Source organism: Vollenhovia emeryi, unplaced genomic scaffold (genome assembly GCF_000949405.1).
Source record: "Vollenhovia emeryi isolate VEMERY1.0 unplaced genomic scaffold, V.emery_V1.0 DF939127.1, whole genome shotgun sequence".
Taxonomy (NCBI): Eukaryota; Metazoa; Arthropoda; class Insecta; order Hymenoptera; family Formicidae; genus Vollenhovia; species Vollenhovia emeryi.
Window position 1 is genome coordinate 355,497 of NW_011967239.1, and position 18,238 is coordinate 373,734.

General features: G+C 37.5%; 1 protein-coding gene across 6 annotated transcripts; it reads left to right on the forward strand.

The window, feature by feature from the left end:
* The first annotated feature begins 1,312 nt into the window (after positions 1–1,312).
* On the forward strand, positions 1,313–9,879 carry LOC105568732 (neuropeptides capa receptor-like). Of its 6 annotated transcripts, none has more exons than XM_012024601.1 (7): positions 1,313–1,493; positions 1,596–2,835; positions 7,750–7,840; positions 7,925–8,124; positions 8,413–8,664; positions 8,899–9,223; positions 9,413–9,879. In XM_012024601.1, exons 2-7 carry the CDS (start codon positions 2,550–2,552, stop codon positions 9,666–9,668), a joined length of 1,410 nt encoding a protein of 469 aa, XP_011879991.1. In that variant the 5' UTR covers positions 1,313–1,493; positions 1,596–2,549; the 3' UTR covers positions 9,669–9,879. The 6 variants fall into 6 exon arrangements, with proteins under 6 accessions (XP_011879991.1, XP_011879993.1, XP_011879994.1 ...); XM_012024603.1 differs by having other exon boundaries at positions 1,694–2,835; XM_012024604.1 differs by having other exon boundaries at positions 1,709–2,835.
* Positions 9,880–18,238: the final 8,359 nt, after the last annotated feature.

An 18,238-nucleotide genomic window follows, 5' to 3' on the forward strand; every position in this document is an offset into this window, starting at 1 on the left:
TGGGAAGAGAAATATTACACAAATGCTGGCAGCATGGAAGACGAAAAATTCTGTTTCCTAGAATGTGGAAAAAGAGATTTGACGAGAGTAATAACAAATCGAGTTATAACATTAATTATTTTAATATACATAGGACAATATCAAAATTAAATTTCGAAGTTTTTGAATTTTTATATTTAAAATTTTCATAATTTTTCATTTTCAATTTTAGAAGAAGGTAACTATTAACTATATGAATACTGATTTTAATATGCTTTTTAAAAAGTAGATTTAGTTAAATTTTGTATATAAAAAAATAATTTAATTATTCTTTTAATGTTTTTTTATTTAGATTGGAAAGTAATTTTTTCATGTTTCGGAAAATTATGGTTACGCGGTTTGACCGAGATGTTTTTAACGCATTTTCAGCATTACAGAAAAGGTGCATGTTACGAATATCATGTAAAGGTTATCACATTATACATAACAAAAGGTTCACTGTAAAAATTATTTATGACAAGTATGAAATTAATTTCTGTTTCTCTTTTAACAAACTATGAATATTCTTTATAATGTTATTACGCATTATCTCTTCTATCAAATTTCGTGTAGCGTTTGTTAAACAATGTGCTTTTTCAATATCGAAAAATTGATCTGCAGATAAATTATAATACAGAGCTATATAGTTCATCTCGTTAATCACATTAATAATGCTGATCTCTTATACAAAATTATCAGAATGGAAAGGCCGCCGCGAGCGTTTTAGAAACTTAACTGTGAAGTTAAATTGTCTGTTAAATATATTATCTAAAATTTTGTCGTGCTTCGTAGCGACGAGTCAAACGATAAAATTTACGAAAACCTAATCCTAATCTAAGATACTTATATCGTTTCCAAAAACTTTAAAATGATCTCAAAAGAATCTCGAAACAACCATCGAACAAGGAAAAGTATTTCTAAAAACTAGTGAAATTGCACGTAAAAATGTCTTTTCTTAAAAATACTTTCTCGTTAACTTCTCCGAGAAGATTTAAAAATGTAATGTAATAATAGAACTGAAATGATGTGTGGTTTTAAGGAAAATTTCCGCTAAAAAATAACTTCTTAAATTCGCCGGTTTCTGCGGAGAAAATTGCTCTCAAGACGTATTTCACCGTCGTCTCGGATCTTCTACAATAGAATTTCTCTAAAAGAAACTGCGTCTGCGAGAAACAATCGTATTAATATTAAAACAATAGCGCGATATTCAGAAAGAGATTCGATTAATCTGATTCGACGGTACGTTGAAGGAGATTCGCGCTATCAGCGAAATACACGGACGGGGAGCAGTCGACAGGTGTCGGTGGCGATATCATCGAGATCATCGCGCTCAGTTCGTGTTCAGCAACGTTCTATCGCGTATGACAGCTCGTTCTAACATCTTCTGCACGATAGACGTCTAATGGCTCATTCAGACTGAACGCGATGAGCGATGAGCGATAATCCAATGGGCGTGCGGTCTTCATAGGAAAAGAGTACGCTTTCCCATAAAACTTGTACGCCCATTGGATTATCGCTCGTCGCTCGTCGATTATCGCGTCCAGTCTGAGCGCGGCATAATTATTCAGTGGTATCAGATCGATAGTGTCGATTAACGAGTCCAAACAATCGATCGGTGACCTTAACCCGGTGAAGGCACGGTTCTACTTGAAATTACAAACATTTTCGTGCACAGTCGACGTTGTTCTAGGCGTCTCGCGGGCGCTAAATTGTAAACAGCGCGTCTTCCAGCACGAGCCGGAGCTCGTAATTTCGTTTATAACGATTGGAAGTGGAACTCGATCACTGCAATATTGCAAGCGTTTCGGTTATATTGCGGTTTCGCCGTCGCGAAAATTCGAGTACGTGAAAATAAAATAAAAGAGAGAAACGACAACACAGTGGAAACCGTAGCAATGTGCGGCAATTGTGCAGTGACGGCCGATCGCGGACTGTAAACGCTACGCAAACATTCAAGCGGCAATCGAACGCGTGATATATTTTTGCCTGTCGACTCTTCGAGCACTACTACAATGATAATCTAATTTCAATTGAATTATGACTGTAATTTTCTCGCGACACTCTACTTGGCAGCGAAACTGGAGCGTGAAACAGTTGTTTGTACCGCGAACGGAAAAGAGGAGCGTTTATTTTGTCAAACAGCAATAAACGTACCCACTTTATCAGCACTTCGCTTAATTTGCGAGATTGTCCTCGAAGGACCGGTACGAACATCGCATTCGGGGTGAAATTGCTTTCGGCGTATGCAGGGATTCAATTAGAAACGCTGAGAGCGTATGCGCGACTATTATCTTATCCGCTTCGCATTAGCTTCCTTCCATTATCCCGAAAGGATTGTGCGAGAAGAAGGTGCGCGAGCGAGTGACCCACTAACAGCCAGCGAGAGAAGATTTACTGACGGGTTATCGAGGCCCGACGTTTCTTTGTTTGCGTGCGCGATCCCGAGACGCGATACGTCAGGATGTGCATACGCGAAGGTATCGTCGCGATGAGCCGAACCAACGTGTGACATCCTCGCGAGGGCTCCGAGCATGGGGACGTTGAGCCAGGACGAGAACGGTACGCCCGATTTCTGGCGGGACTGGGACCTGAGCGACCTGACCGAGGCCGAGTACCTGAGCAAGGTGCTGGGGCCCAAGTACCTGCCACCCAGGCTGGTGATACCGCTCACGATCGCCTACGTGGTGATCTTCATCACCGGAGTCTTCGGCAATGTCGCCACGTGCACGGTCATCATCAGGAACTCGTCCATGCAGACCGCCACCAACTATTACCTTTTTAGTCTGGCCATATCTGACCTAACTCTACTTATATTAGGTGAGCGAACAAAGGGCGACTTCTCGGTGCTACCTTTGTACTTGGAACGTTTCTCTCGTAGGCTAATATCCCTCCAATTTTAATTAATTGTTCCGCGCGATTACGCTTCCTCCGACTTCCAGTTACTCGCCGGGGAGAATGTAAAAAGAAATCGTGTCAGTGATGTCTCAGAACGATCTTGTCAGAGTTGATGGTTATAATTAGAGGTGTGACATTTTTATGGTATCTTTATACGCAAAATATACCCCAGGAACGTTTTTAATGTCGTTTCTTTACACTTTGGAGTCCCCAACTTCGTAAATGTAAAAAATGTAAGTACATTTTATTGATTCCCCTTAGGGTTACAAGGCGTTTTTGAAGGAACGTGCCCAAACCTGTTATAACACCTCTCTCTATATCCACTTCGCTATGTGGCGATCGAACGAAAACTAACAATGTTTTCGTTTGGTTTTGAACCTGGATATTCGGATTACCAGACCAGCGCATAATCCTCTGCGCCACGATCGCCACGAGTCCCCAACTTCGTTTTAATATGTTTTTAAAAAGCAAAATAACGCAAAATGATCCTCAAACACGCAAAATAGCGTCCAAAATAACGTCAAAAATCGCAATTTTTCTTAGTAAACATTTCTGACGTCAACGTTGTATCCTAAACCAAAGAGATTTATGCCTAAGACTAGTTTTTTAGACACGTTACTGCTTTTATAGCCTGATAATGGTATGTAATTTCAGTAATTTGTTCCATGCTATTTTAATATGTTATGTTTTAGGTTACATTTTCTAACATACGTTTAGCCTTAATAAATGCCGTAGATTGTTCTATCAAAACATTAGGCCCGGTTTCACCAACGTTGTTTAGCTTTAAGCTTAGCTTAATTCGTTCTTTGCCTCTTTCTAAAGTAACAGTTGGAAAGAGACAAAGAACCAAGTTTAAAGTTAAGTTGGTGAAACCGGTCCTAAGTCGTCTTATTGAAGCCCTGCCCACCTCTGACCACGGCATTATCAAAAACATTATCAAAATAATGCAAAATCCAGAAAAACAAAACACAAAAGATGCAAGAAAATAACATCAAAATAACGCAAAATCTGGAAAAACAAAACGCAGAAAATGCAAAAAAGTAACATAAAAATGTCACACCTCTAGTTATAATTGTCGGTAATTAAAATCTGTTAATAATTTGTGCAAAATAAATATTCTTCACATGGAATTGAAATGAGATGAAAGGTCGTGAGTAAAGAAACTGAATTTACAATATTCTTGTCAAATGTGAAAGAGCATTCTAGTGACAAAGAAAAATAGAGGGCATCGGATATAACAGACCTAACGGATATAACATTCCTTGTAGTTAATACTTGATGTGGAATCTATATTTAAACAACTTGGATTTTAATGATAGCGAAATGAGAAACGCTCGCAGACGGGTTTAATAAAAAAATACCTCTGTGATGTAAAACGAAAGAAACAAGAGTATGCGTGATACCACATACTTATTACTATTTAAATAAAATTCGAGCCTTAGATGGTTTGCCTTAAGTATACAAGCGAAATCTCTGCCTTGACCTTCTTTAAAATTTTCTTCCTCTTTATCATTCCGAAAAGATAATATCAATGTAAGATTCGATAGGACGGTACGTGCTATGTTGCGTTTTACGCGATTCCACGTTCTTGGTTTATGTATTCGTGCATGTTCTTTATCTCGCGCGCAACGCGTAGAATTTTATTTCGCGAATTACATATCCGCGAGCGGAAAGTTCGTCCCCCTTATCGCATTCAATCGGGAATCGATACAAAGCAACGTCGATGACCGAATCGCTTCTGGCTGGTAAATCAACGGCTCGTTAACCGTCGATGGCACTCCGCTCGCTGATAATGCGATTTTGATAATTGGTAAAGCGATTGATAGCGATAGCTGGTTTAACTAAAACCGTTCTCGTTTGGATAATGCAGAATAATAGATACATTGCGGTGTCGATTTGGTCGAGAACCTGTCTACAAAATATATATAAATTTCGCCGGGCTATTCCCGAACGCGCCGGGTAAGGTGCAAAGAGGCCTCAATAATGAATGAGGTCAAATTCCGTCGAAGGGACAAATTGGTTCGGATTTAAAGCCGATGGAGCGACAGAATGGAACCAATCCCTTTAGCATGGTGACAAATTAAACCGAGAACCTCCGGCGTATCTCGTGTATGTCTTTGCGCTTTTTTCCTAACAGTTTTGCTTCCGCGTAATTTCAACGAGCGATAACGAACCGCTAAAGAGTATTGCGAAACTGTAACGCCTCGGCATTATTCGCACATTTTCGGCACATTTACAATAGAAATGAATTATTGTATAAATACAAGTATCCCCTTTGTTGCAGCTATTGGTGAAATACCGCACGTTTGTAACTGAGAACGCTCAAAGACGCAATTAAAATCATTTTCGTCGATACTGTCGATGTATTTAGTCGCCAATATATATTTCATATTTAAGCAATTTGCAGCTTTGATTAATTTAATCATCGTTAATCATTAGTAACGCTTGACGATGCGAGCGTTTCAAAGCGCGACGCAGGTGATCTTTCACCGGGATAAATAAAATCAATTATTGTATGTTATCTGTATTATCGCGATATACACTCACACAGCAACTTGACGTGAGATATTCTCTTGTCTTCCTAGCATTGACGCACATAGATAAAAGCTTGAAATTAATCTCCGTTTTATGTGCACAATCGCAATTGTTATCTGCACGGTGGTCTGTTTGCTGATGGCAACAACGACGCTCGTATTTACGTCATTGCGAAGAATTCGCGAGGCTGAAAACTTGGACGTGATAACAATTCTACGTGAAAGCTCCGAAGAGACGGGCCATTCTCCTCGCTATTTTTCAGCTGCCACGCTCTTTTAACATGCGCAAATGCGACGGAAGTCAACGTGCCCGTATCGCATAACGTATGAAGTAATTTGAATAGCATTCAAATATCTGGACGGCGTGCTAAATAAGGATTTAATGAAAATCCAAATTTCTAATATTAAAATAAACAGATAAATATGATTCTTGGCCTCGTGAATGAATTAAATCCGGCATGTTTTTTGCTAAAGTTAAAAGAGAAATTCTCTGCAGGAAAAATATCGTGAAATGTTTGCAACAGACGTGCAAACTACTCAAACATACCGATCGAATATCAAGAGGGATGCCGCCACTCACGTAGAATTTAATTATAAATCAGTTGTCGGTTCTGGCACGAGAGAGAGAGAGAGAGAGAGAATATGTGCGTGCATGTGTGTGTATAAGTGAATGAGTGAGTGAGAAATAGGGGGGGGGGGGAAGAAAGAAACTGAAATAATCGCGTGCGCGTGTTCATAGAACTGACGAGTAAAACAGCGGTTTTGCAACGCAATAAAAGACTTTGTCAGGTGACGAATGTTGTTGTATAACATGAGCGTTGCTTGTAGAAAACGTTTATAGGCACAATAGGGACGACCGAAGGGTTTCTGTTCGAGGAAGCTATATCGTTCACGATAAATTCACGTGAACTTCCGGTAGTGGGAACTTACGAGGGTTTCAGTGCCTATTGTGAAGCTTTAGAAAAGGACGAACGTGAACGACTACATGTCGGACGACTACCGGACAGCTTTTATGCTTCGGAAAATGATTGGAAAGTACAAAATCTGGCATATAGCGACGAAAAATACGGTGAAAAATGTGCATTTTTATCGTTATTAATAAAAATAATGCAGTATTTTATTTTTCAATTAAATTCTAATGTAATTAAACTCTGTAAGATGTTACGTTATTCTCGACGCTTTTGTTTCGATTTTCGTTCTAATAAAAATTCCTCTCTTAAGAAAATTAATGCAAATTAAAGTGCAGTTGCAGTGGAGATACTACAATAATTTATGAGAATAGAATTTTTCACCGCACACTTCCTTGTCTTCTTCACCTTCCTTACTCTGTTCTGATTTCCATTTCCTTGCACACTGCACATATATGTAAATTGTATTTATTTGAGCGAGCTAAGATATTCATTAAAATTTAAATAGAATTAAAATTTACATTGTAAAACAGTTAAAATCAAAGTAAAGAGACAGAAAGAGAGAAAAAATACATAAAAGAAAGTGAAAAGTTGGTACAAAAGGAGTAGAAAAGACGGGCTTTCTATTAACGGACAGATAGCAGAATAAAGATATTTTGCGTTGAAAGGTACCGTCATGTTCATTATTTATTATTCATGATTATTAATTAAAATACAAACACATTTGAATGGAGTTTATTGAATTCATTCAATTCACAGCGACGACAAACCCGGCGAATGTTCAGTTCGCTTCCGCGGCGTAGGTAATGCGTGAAAGTTGTTTTAATTTGCACATGGAAGGCGCGCAACCTCGTTAATATTGTCATGATGCGATGCGGTGTGATGCCTTCGCACTAATTACCAGCCGGGCTTAAGTCAGTCGTAAATCTGCTTTTCGGAAAATTAATTTACGCCCACGCGAAGAGCAGGGGGAGGGGGTCTATGCAAGCGTTATACTCCAAAGCATGTAGTACGAAACTTTAATACCGACGTGCATTAAAGTAGATTGAAAATGTGGAGAGATTAAAGTAAAAAGCCGAGTGGAATGTTGTCAAATTTCACAAGAGAGAAACACTAACTGTACAACTAAAAGTAGCGGCAATCTATACAATTCTCTAACCTATTATGGAAAATATTTTTATAATAATTAAATGCACGCATGCTCGCATAGGTTTAATTATTTTCAATGCATATTTAAAGGTACTCAGGACGTTCTAGACTATTTTACGGTCTACGGGATCTTAGGCCATTTTCGAATCAATTTTGCTTTGCCAAAAATCTAACGAAACATCTGTATAACGTTGTTGGAATAACTTTTTAATCGATCTATTAAACGCTAATTAATTATATTTTAGGTCTCCCCAATGAGCTAAGCGTGTTCTGGCAGCAATATCCATGGGCCCTGGGTACGGGGCTATGCAAAATTCGGGCGTATGTGTCAGAAATGTAAGAAATATCATCTCGTCTGGTCCTTATATCTCGCGAAGATATCTGACACGATCTCCTAAATCCGGGCATCACTTTTCACAGGTCGTCCTACGTGTCGGTCCTCACGATCGTGGCTTTCTCCATGGAAAGGTATTTGGCCATCTGTCATCCGTTGCGCATCTATTCGATCAGCGGTCTGAAAAGACCGACACGGTTTATCCTTGCAGTTTGGTCGATTGCAATGGTCTCGGCCATACCGTTCGCGATTTATACCAAGGTCAATTTCGTCGAATATCCGCCAGGTTAAGCCGACACATTAATTTCTTTGCGACTGTCTTAAAGAAAATTATTATCCGACAATTAATTTATTCCAATCTCTTAGTCTTTTAAGTACACACTGTTTTGTGATCCCAAGATTTTGTAATGTTAACTTTTTATTAAGAGTCTGTCATTGCATCGGCCGTCGATCGTTAAATTTTCTTCTTCAGAATTTTCTCCTGCACGCAACAAGTCCGAAATATTCAAAATTTAATTAAAATAGTTACATAATTGGCTTGGCCTACTGCTGAAACGTTAAGTACACTTTTCAGGATCGGGAAATTATTCGGCGGATTCAGCGATTTGCGCGATGCTTCTGCCCGACATGCCGAAATTCCCCCTTTACGAGCTCAGCTGCATCGTATTCTTTCTGGTGCCGATGCTCGTGATCCTTGTGGTATACACAAGGATGGGATTGAAGATCAAACGGAGTACCAAAGAAACACTTGGGCCAATACAAGGCTCCTACGTTCACGGCGATCATCGACAGGTTCAATCCAGAAAATCCGTCGTCAGGATGCTAAGTAATCACAATCATAATTCGCCCTCTAATAATTTTTCGTAGCGATAATCGAAAAATTAGCAAATCTAATTATAATTACGCTGTGATTCTTGTCGCAAATATAATTGCAATCGCGCAGTGATGCTTATTGGGTAATAACTTGCTCTCTCAATCGCGTACTTTTCTCTCTTTTCATTCTTGAAATTAAAAAATCTTGGTGATTCAGTTTCTAAATTCTCTACGCGATTGATTTCAGGCGCCGTCGTTATCATGTTTTTCCTTTGCTGGGCGCCGTTTCACGCCCAGCGTCTGCTCTACATCTACGCACAGGATTCCGATTATTACCCGGACTTAAATGAATGGCTCTACATCCTGAGTGGCTGTCTGTATTACTTCAGCACCACCGTCAATCCGATACTCTACAATTTGATGAGCATCAAATACCGCCAGGCATTCAAACAAACGATATGCTGCAGAACGAGACGACCGGCGAGCAAAATTTTAATGGCTAAGGAATCTCATTCACGCAGATGCGATTCCATGAACGAGCCCCACGATCGACGTATTGTATGCTCTGTTAGGTACGAAAGTTCGAAATTTTTCATGGCAGCTTTACAGCTCTAAGAATCATAGATAAATTATATAATAAATATATCGATTTAATGTTACATAATTATATTCTATAGTAAAACGTATTTGTTAAAGACTCAATCTTTTTAATCACAGACACAGTATACATTACAACAATTTTACGGTTTTTTTTTCTTTAGGCATACGATTAGTCAAGTCAAAGAGATATTTTGTTTTACGCCGAGTCGACAAGAAAGTATCAAGGATAGCAACAAAAATAATGGAAATGCAAGCAATTTTCCTCAAAATGCTTACTCGTTACAAAAGGAAGATTCATCCTCGACGTTTCTCTTTGAACGAGGGCATCTCCTCGCTCACCAGCAGCCTAGCAACGAAAGTACAACGTCCACGAAAAGATCAGAAGATACTGTTTCCGTAGCTAAAAGCAGTCTGTGATCTATTTTCATTCGCCTTTATTTAGCTACAGATACAATGCGCATTGTCGCATATAAAACTAGACAGTCTGAATTATCGATTATAAAGCGCGAAACGGCTTTACTATATTGTAAATAGAATAGATAGCCAGAATTATTTTTTTATCGATTATAATAGCGCGCCAAAATTCGTTTTATACTATTTATTCCAGAATAAAGTTTTACACATATTATGCCTGATGTTTATTTTATACGTTCGTGAATTTATTCAATTTTAGACAAACGCGGTTTGGGTTGTCAACACAAAAATAATAATTTTCGTCCAGATGCTGATTATCTCCATACAAATCATGATATATATTCATGTCGGTAAGCTATGCTTTTATAAAGATAAATTTGCAGCAATAATGATTCAGATGAGTTTTTAATAAAAATCATTGTCAAGCTCCAACTCATTTCAGCAGTAATATTATCAGCTTGGTCAAACAGTTGATTCTCGGCGTGTAACATACATTCATCTTTTTGCAAAAATAAAACGTCATTTGTAGCAATTAATATCTTTCTACACAAACAAAATGATATTCCTTTATATCAAACTTTTTCTATTTCCTCCAATTTATGATCCTTCGCTTTATTTAATTACCCAAGTTAGTAGCCAACCATTAACAATAATTTCACTGCTCTACAATCGAGTGACAAAGGCCATGCATTTATTTCGATTTAAATGAGATACGTGTTATGTGCATAATGCACATCCTCCTTTGCTTCCTCGCCTCTCGATGCCAATAAGGACGAGAAGAATATTCAGTGTCGTGTAATTATTTATTACACGTCCGTAACTTTAAAGTCGCGTGAACAAGTCATAAACGATGTCTTTTTGCTGTATCAAGAAACTTATGAAAAGCCAGTATAATATGTACATTCATTGTATTCGTGTTCAAAAAAAAGTTCGCCATTCATATTCAGAAATTCTTAATAAAGACAGACAGGAGTTCTTCTGTTGAATAAAATTCCTAAGACCACTCTCGAGCATACTTGGATTTTTATTAGATTAGATTTCAATAAATTCATACGTGTAGTACTTGTACTAAACAAATGAAATAAGTTCTAAATAATTCGATAAGTATATGAGTCGATCGAAATGTCAAAAGTCCCTCTCCTAGGATTAAAGTTTCCAAGAGTCTCCTGGAATAAAAACTACGAAAAATCTAGATTCTTTCCTTAAAAAATCTGTTAACGGCGCGTCGCAAAAGGTAGTAATTTTACCTTTTGTTATAAAACATACCGTGCATTTCTGTTACCGTACAAAGTTACACTGATTAATTTCTGCTTTGAATCCAAGAGGGTTGGATCGATCGGTTTCCTGCATTCAGTGAAACCTCCAATGAACAGATTTATTAGAACTGTTAGCTATATTTTACACCATTAATCACGACTACATAGACCGTAGAGAAGTCTTTGGTTCCGCTTTCCAGTAACAAATCACTAACGCGTTAATTATAAATGAAGTGTACACGTGGCGTCTCGTTCCTCGTACTCGTATATACTTCAACCAATATTGAATCGATTTTCCTTTAGCGAGAATTTCATGGCATATATAATCTCTCTAGAGTTTAGTTTAATTTGTTATTAGTTCCATTTCAAATATTCCCCGTGTAACAAATCTTAAAGTTGTGCAAAAATAAAGTTCTGATAATGTCACTTTTGCCAGTATTTCCACAGCTAATAGAAAAAGGTGAGTTGTCCCATTAATTTCGTAAAAAGAGATTGAAAATACACATTTGCAGCACTGGAATATCAAGAACTTTCTTGCGGTATAAAGTAAAAGTAACTTATGCGGCGAGGTTATTTTTGTTTCGTATAAAATAAGTAATTAAGTTATATAGCATAAGAATATTTATCGAAGAACTTTCAAATTAAATTACAAAAGTTTACAAGAAATGTATAAGAAGAACCTCTTATCTCTCTTTCTCTCACAAAGGACGCATGCGTTGTGAACTGACATTGTCCCGCGTACTATTAAATATTCCATATCTTCATTTAAATAAAAATTCAGAAAATTTATAAAAATTCTTTAAATTTAATTTGAAAAGTGTTGTCGGAAGAAAAATTCAAAAATTAAACTATGTTTAAGTAATGCTTAAGCCCGAACTTATTTCTCGAACGTGGAGCAACAAGATTTAATTCTTATTGAGCTATCAAACAACGTATGAAACTACAATGATAAAAATGTCAAATTATATATAGATACAATGTTATCGATCACTGTTGTGAAATGAGTTTCTTTTTCATATCAACCACACGATTTGTATTCTAGAAGAGGACTGTTATCCGTCGTGATAACATTTGCAATATCTACTACTGAAATATAAGCAAGCATCTTACGGATTCTCGCAAAGAAAACATCGAATTAGTGAAATTTCAGAAGCGCCGTAATTATAGATAGATAGTAGAACTAAGAAACATGCTAACGTCTCGTAAACGTTCGATGAAGATTTATCCCGAATCTGGCTGAAAGTTCCAGGAGAGTTACAAACAAGTTTATATGTTCGTAAATGCTCGTAAATGCTTGTAAAACTTTTGCTGATCTATTACGCGAATTTCGCTAAATGCAAACTTAAATTATACCCGCAACTTGCAAATTATTTTACATGGATTAAGAAATTTGGAGATTTTTTACTGTAAAATTCGGAAATGTCAAAGAAATAATAGAGAAAAGGACACAAAACGCTGCTGATATAATTATTTATATGTTTAAATTTATTTAAAATTTACATATTTTAGTATAAAACTCAAAGCAGATTTATATTGTATATTCATCGGGTACTCAAGCTGGATGCTCTTCTCCAAATTGGATTGCCATATAAATTTGGATGCAATGTTGCAAAAGACGATTTCCCCAAGTCGGTTTCAAGAAAATCCTATTTATACTACAGACCAATTTGAGAAAATCTTTCTCATCTGCATATTTCGATAGCAAAAATGCGCGAGTAAAGTTGCAAGCGTGGAAATTCAGCAAAATAAATTCTAAGTAAAGCATATCGAACAAAATCCGCCATTTCTTTCATGAAAACTTATTTTTCCATAACCAGCGAATAAAGAGATTCTAAAATAATTAAAAATTTTTATCAAAATGCTGTTTTGTAAACCATTTTTCAGATTAGTAATAAGAAGAGTTGAATTATTCTACAAGATTATGTTATTTCTTCATTCTTGAAACGTCTTGTATTAACTGTTTTTTAACTTCCCAGAGAACATGCATGTCTAAAAGACATCTTTAAGACGTCTGTTAAACGTCTATTAGACGTCTTAAAGATGTCTTTTAGACATGCATATTCTCTGGGTTCTCTCATCGTTCAATAGCGATATTTAATGCAACGTAACGAAACAGATATTTTGCAGTTACTCTCACATGCCGTAAATAATGGCTGCGCAATTACGGCAGCAGTAATGTTTACCGCTTGCAATTCTGCGAATGCTTAGTACCGCATTAGATACTCCAAGATAATATGCAAAACCTCACTATGCAAATTCCACAAATGTAGAAGCTACAGGTCGTGGAATGCCGCGAATAAAATACAAGGGTATTTTCTGACGCATCGCGTACCATCTTATTTCCTTTAGAAAGAGCTTCATATTTTGCGTCACTCTTGCTTTACAGCTTCATAGTTTTTCGGTCTAGTTAATTTCCCAGAAGGAACAGAATGTCGTTATTAAAATTTAATAAACCCGAAAAACGCTACGCACAGAAGTTTCTCGGAGTTTCGTTACCATTACATGAGGCAACATATTCTCACATCTTCGTGAAGTAACATTATGTATAAAACTAACTTTTTGAAACAAGGTAAAACAGGTAAAACATATTTAAATTAAATTAAAACGAATTTGTTTTAATGTATACAACTTCTATTCTTTTTATAATTTTCATCCTCTCTCCCTATCTTAGCAATTTTATTCGGAAAATGTGACGTTAAAAGGAACAGACATAATTTTAACGGGAGTCCGCTGCTTTTTGTTTCGTTGCACATGTGACAAATTTCAGATAGTTACGGTGTTTAGGCAGCATGATAAATTTTTCTCGTGCAAAATGTAATCCGCGTTTGCAACATTCGTGAAAAATGTACTACGGTTTTCCGCGCGTGCTGAAATGTTGCGCGAGTAATCCTCGGTCGACGCGGTGACATGATAAATTTGACTCCCGTAAAGTTTCTCGTCCGCATGAAAGAACTGACCGTCTTCGCTGTAGCGCAGCCTCTTGCAACGATCATAAGATGCGTATTGCCGACAGCGATCGCGCAATTAAAGGGGCCACGATCTTTACGCTGGGTAAGGCCTCAACGATTTGCGAAATGACCAATTGAAAATGACCTGTTTGATCGATCCCGCTTTCTCCTTACAGGCGCGAAATCTTCTTTAGTCCCGCTATATTTAGTGCGTTTCTATGCGTATGGCATGAATAAGGACAAAAATGAAGAAACGTTAATTCGACACTTTCGTTAGCGTGGTAAGCACTAATTGTGCGGAAAGAAGTGAAAGAACGGCGAGAAACGCTTGACAAAGAGGTATTATAATCGCAATGTGCCTAACGATTCCCGTTTTTGCCCGCATTCATCCATCGTGATACGCGTGAACCTATGTTACATCGGGAAGATTATGGATCCAATCGCGACAAGTTATCACTGATAGTAGTTAATGGTACGTCGGTCTAAATTAAGTAAAGTAGATCGATGATACGCGCGTCTTGTTGGTAATGTAATCTCTATTGGTAATGTAATCGGTAATGTAATCTCGTATGCGCGTGCAAGCGTGCCAATAAATTGCAAACTTATAAACTCTGGAAATTGAGATTTCATATCGCGCGCTGCACTTATTCGGAGATCTATATCGAAATCAACGATAATGTTCACCGGCGGCCGTAAATATTTCGTGCGAATACATTCTGCATATCATCACATTTCCAATACATACGGCGTTCTGCCGACTCGCAGATTAGAATACGCATTGCGATTTATCGATCGTTAGAGTTTACTCATATACATAAGGGATGCAATGCAGATGCATTATTTGCATATAAATAAAAGGCTGAAAATGTGTGGCAAGTATAAAACCGACTTGCCGAGAAGATTCTCCGTAAATGGCTTTTTCAAGAGCCGGAACATTTTTGCTTCCTTTTTTATATGACATTTGACTTTTCGCGGAGGCTAACCGTTGGGTACATTAAATCGCGCAACATTTATTTAAAAACTTAATATCAAACTGTGCGATATATATTCAGGCAATTATTAATATTGAATAAAGTTTCAACAACACTGCACATAAAAGAGCCTGCATATTCTTTTATGATTTAATGTCGCGAGAAAAATATATAGGAGGATGAAACATAATTCGAACCTACGCGTATATAGCAATATTTCTGCGCTGAATTCAGTCTTTCGTTAAATCGTAAAATATGGAATTCCGCCATTAATATTAAACGTTAGGGAAAAAACGACAGATCTAATAAAGCATACGCAAACAATTGAAAATATCGTTTCAGAAGCGTCGTACGGAAGGTTCGGTCATCTCGGGAGCGATATCCGTATCAAAACGTTATTTTGCACGTGGTTTGATAGTTTTTCTGGAGTTCGATATTTCCGTTATATTTTTATGATATTCGCGCTGCGTGTCTGTTACCCCTTTTTGCCTTCCTATCTTCTCTGAAAATCGACGATCTGATTTATCTGTTTCACCGGTCACAAAGTACGATACAGCAATAAAGTGCGATATAGCAATAAAATGGTATTGATCTTTTTTGCAGTTCGCATTTTATTTTTACTTATTCGGCACGATATTTCTGTTGCTGGACTCGTATGCCGGAGTAACGAAATTGCCTCCTCCTACGAGAAGCACATATGGCGTTTGCCACCGCCATCAAGTGTATTTACCGGAGGAAGCGATGGCATTGCAGGCACGCGGCGGAGGAATGTCCTATCTCTTGGACGGCGTCGTGAGACATCACCGGAAGAACGTGATTCATTTCATAGTTGACAGATAGCGAAAAGTAACGGTAGCACCGCTAGTTAACTTTCTACTTCGACATTTTGCGCAACTATCGCGTCAACGCCGATCTTCGCGTGCTTTCAGACTAAAAGCTACCCTAATGTAGTTTAGCATTTTTCGGCCGACGTCGAAAAAAATTAGGAATCCCCCTCGCTGAAACGGTTTTTATTATTAATAGAAGCGGCTTCTCGACGAAAGAAAGTTAGATGTCAGAGCAGATATTCCAGACACGCGCGATGAGATTTATAAAGCGGACTTCAGACATTATAGATATAGACGACTCGATTAAAGAGGAGCCATTATCGTGCCAGTTCCTTTCCATCAATCTTTCCCATCATCCCTATTCCGAGATTTATTTGGGAAGAATCCTGTTATAAGAGAAAAAGACATTTCACGTCCGTTGCATGCGTCTACCCTGCTTTAATAACGAGAAAACAAAATTACGACCGAACAACAGGAAGTAAAGATATCGCTTGATTCTCTTAATTGATGCAATATTGATGTTTCTCTATTTTCTATTTATGAATTCTTTAAAATTGTTTTAGGCGCAAGTATCATTTTACCTAATAGAATTACAACTTGCAGCAAGACGCAGCGGATGGAGAAGTAATATTCGCGGTTTACGAAGGTCTTGCGGAAATTCTTGGAATGTGTCATGTTTGCGGACACACAATTGAAGAAGAAATCCGCTCGAACGCACTGAGCGGTGTAAAGACGAATGAAAAATCGGTCGTGCGTGTCATACAGGGCTTCTCCGAGGTTGTAGAACGCCATTTAAATCGACAAGAGACCCGCCCAGGCCTCTTCAAAGGATAAAAGCCGCGCGACCGAACGTATTGTCCGACAAACAAAATCATGACGACTTGCCGCGACAGCTACTTTGATCGACGACTACTTTGATCGCGGACGATAATTTTATGTCACAAGTCGAAACTCACTGAATTTCCCCGTGTGACCTCAATGAGCTCGCGTCTCGATGCGACAGCAATTGTTGAAACTGATGATGTAATTTCAATGAGCTTAAATTTTCATGTCATATACACGCGAAAAATCTTTACACTCAAGCTGTTCGCCACAACAGTGGCGCAATACATAAAAACAAGAAAGTAGCACAGTTTCGAATTTGTGGCACAAAACTTTATATCGAGATAAAAATTTTATGTGCGAGCAACGTCGCAGAAATCACTTTCCCTCTGAATAAAAAAAAAAGGTAAACTAAAGGATCAGAGATAAAATTACTCAAAAATGATGTTAATCTTTGTCTCGGAATAAGTCTCCACTAACACCGGCCATTGTTGCGCTGAGCATCTCATTTATTAGCGGTGACAAAAGAGCAGTAATCGAGGAGAATGGGATCTCTTTTACATCAGTCGTGCGGAGAATTTTATTCATCGAAACCATTTCGGTTTCACTGCTTTTGTCTCGCTAAATAAACCTGTAAGCGCATATAATTCGCTCCGCGCGAATAAAATTTCTTAGAAATAGGTCGCGATGAAAAGATTAAAGGGGATTAAAAAATTAATCCATCCCGTGTGTCTATCTGTAAAGGTGCCACTGGCACTTTGATCTCGCAAGCTCTGCTCTTCAAGTTAATCAAAATATCTTTATTACGCAATCAATAATACGCGACATGCAGAAGCGGAACACACAGGTCGGGCCGAGTGAATTTAGAAAGTTGAGTATTCGCGGCGCGTTCAGGCAGCATAAATATTGAAAATTAATATTTCCGCATAACTTACTTCTCTCATCCACGGTCGCCTACGTTCTGCGAATTCGTGATGTATCAACCAGAAATTCATTTCACAGATCGAGATTCACGTAGCTACGCCTAGTTTTGTAAACTTAATCTTAGAATGCACGAACTATGTACAGGTCCCGCAAATATTTAACATCCCCTGATATTAGTGAGGAAAACATTTATCTGAATATTCTGTTATAAAGAATGACGTTAAAATTGAAGTGCTATATTTTACATGGCACATATAAGAAATCATTAAAGTCATTTTAAATAAAAGAAACAGTTGCTTTACACTTCTCTAGCAATTGTTTTAAACGTCGGATCGAATTACACAATAATGCATATAAATCCCTTCGTCTTTGACCTGTTTTTAAAATCCTATTTGATATTTGTAGTATATTTTCAGTTACTATGAGAGTTAGTCGTTTTATATATGAGAAGTAACTCGCGCGGAATATAAAACGTTTTTCTCAAAATATTTATTTAGATGCAAAAAATAATATCACTTTGTAAAATAAAGCCCCATTCATTTCAGTTTTATGTAAAGCACTATAGAGACTAGTGCAGTATGCGATATTTATAATCATATATAGACTTATGATACTCGAGCGAATATAAAATTTTTTAAATGGAGATACAGTTTCCTTCAACACGTTTAAACGGGACGTTTCAATACCGATAAAATTAACGTCAAAAGTATTATTCATTCTTGATCCTGTCGATATAAAGCGTTAATAATTGCTAATTATAATCAACAAAAATGCATAATTCCCAATTTCAGTTAGTCTCTCAACTGCATTTGTTACGTACAGAAA

Coding starts and splice junctions, on each gene's coding strand:
- LOC105568732 (XM_012024601.1), top strand. CDS start 2,550: ATGGGGACGTTGAGCCAGGACGAGAACGGTACGCCCGATTTCTGGCGG. Junction 2,836..7,749: donor CCTAACTCTACTTATATTAG/GTGAGCGAACAA, acceptor ATTATATTTTAG/GTCTCCCCAATGAGCTAAGC. Junction 8,665..8,898: donor ATCCGTCGTCAGGATGCTAA/GTAATCACAATC, acceptor GATTGATTTCAG/GCGCCGTCGTTATCATGTTT.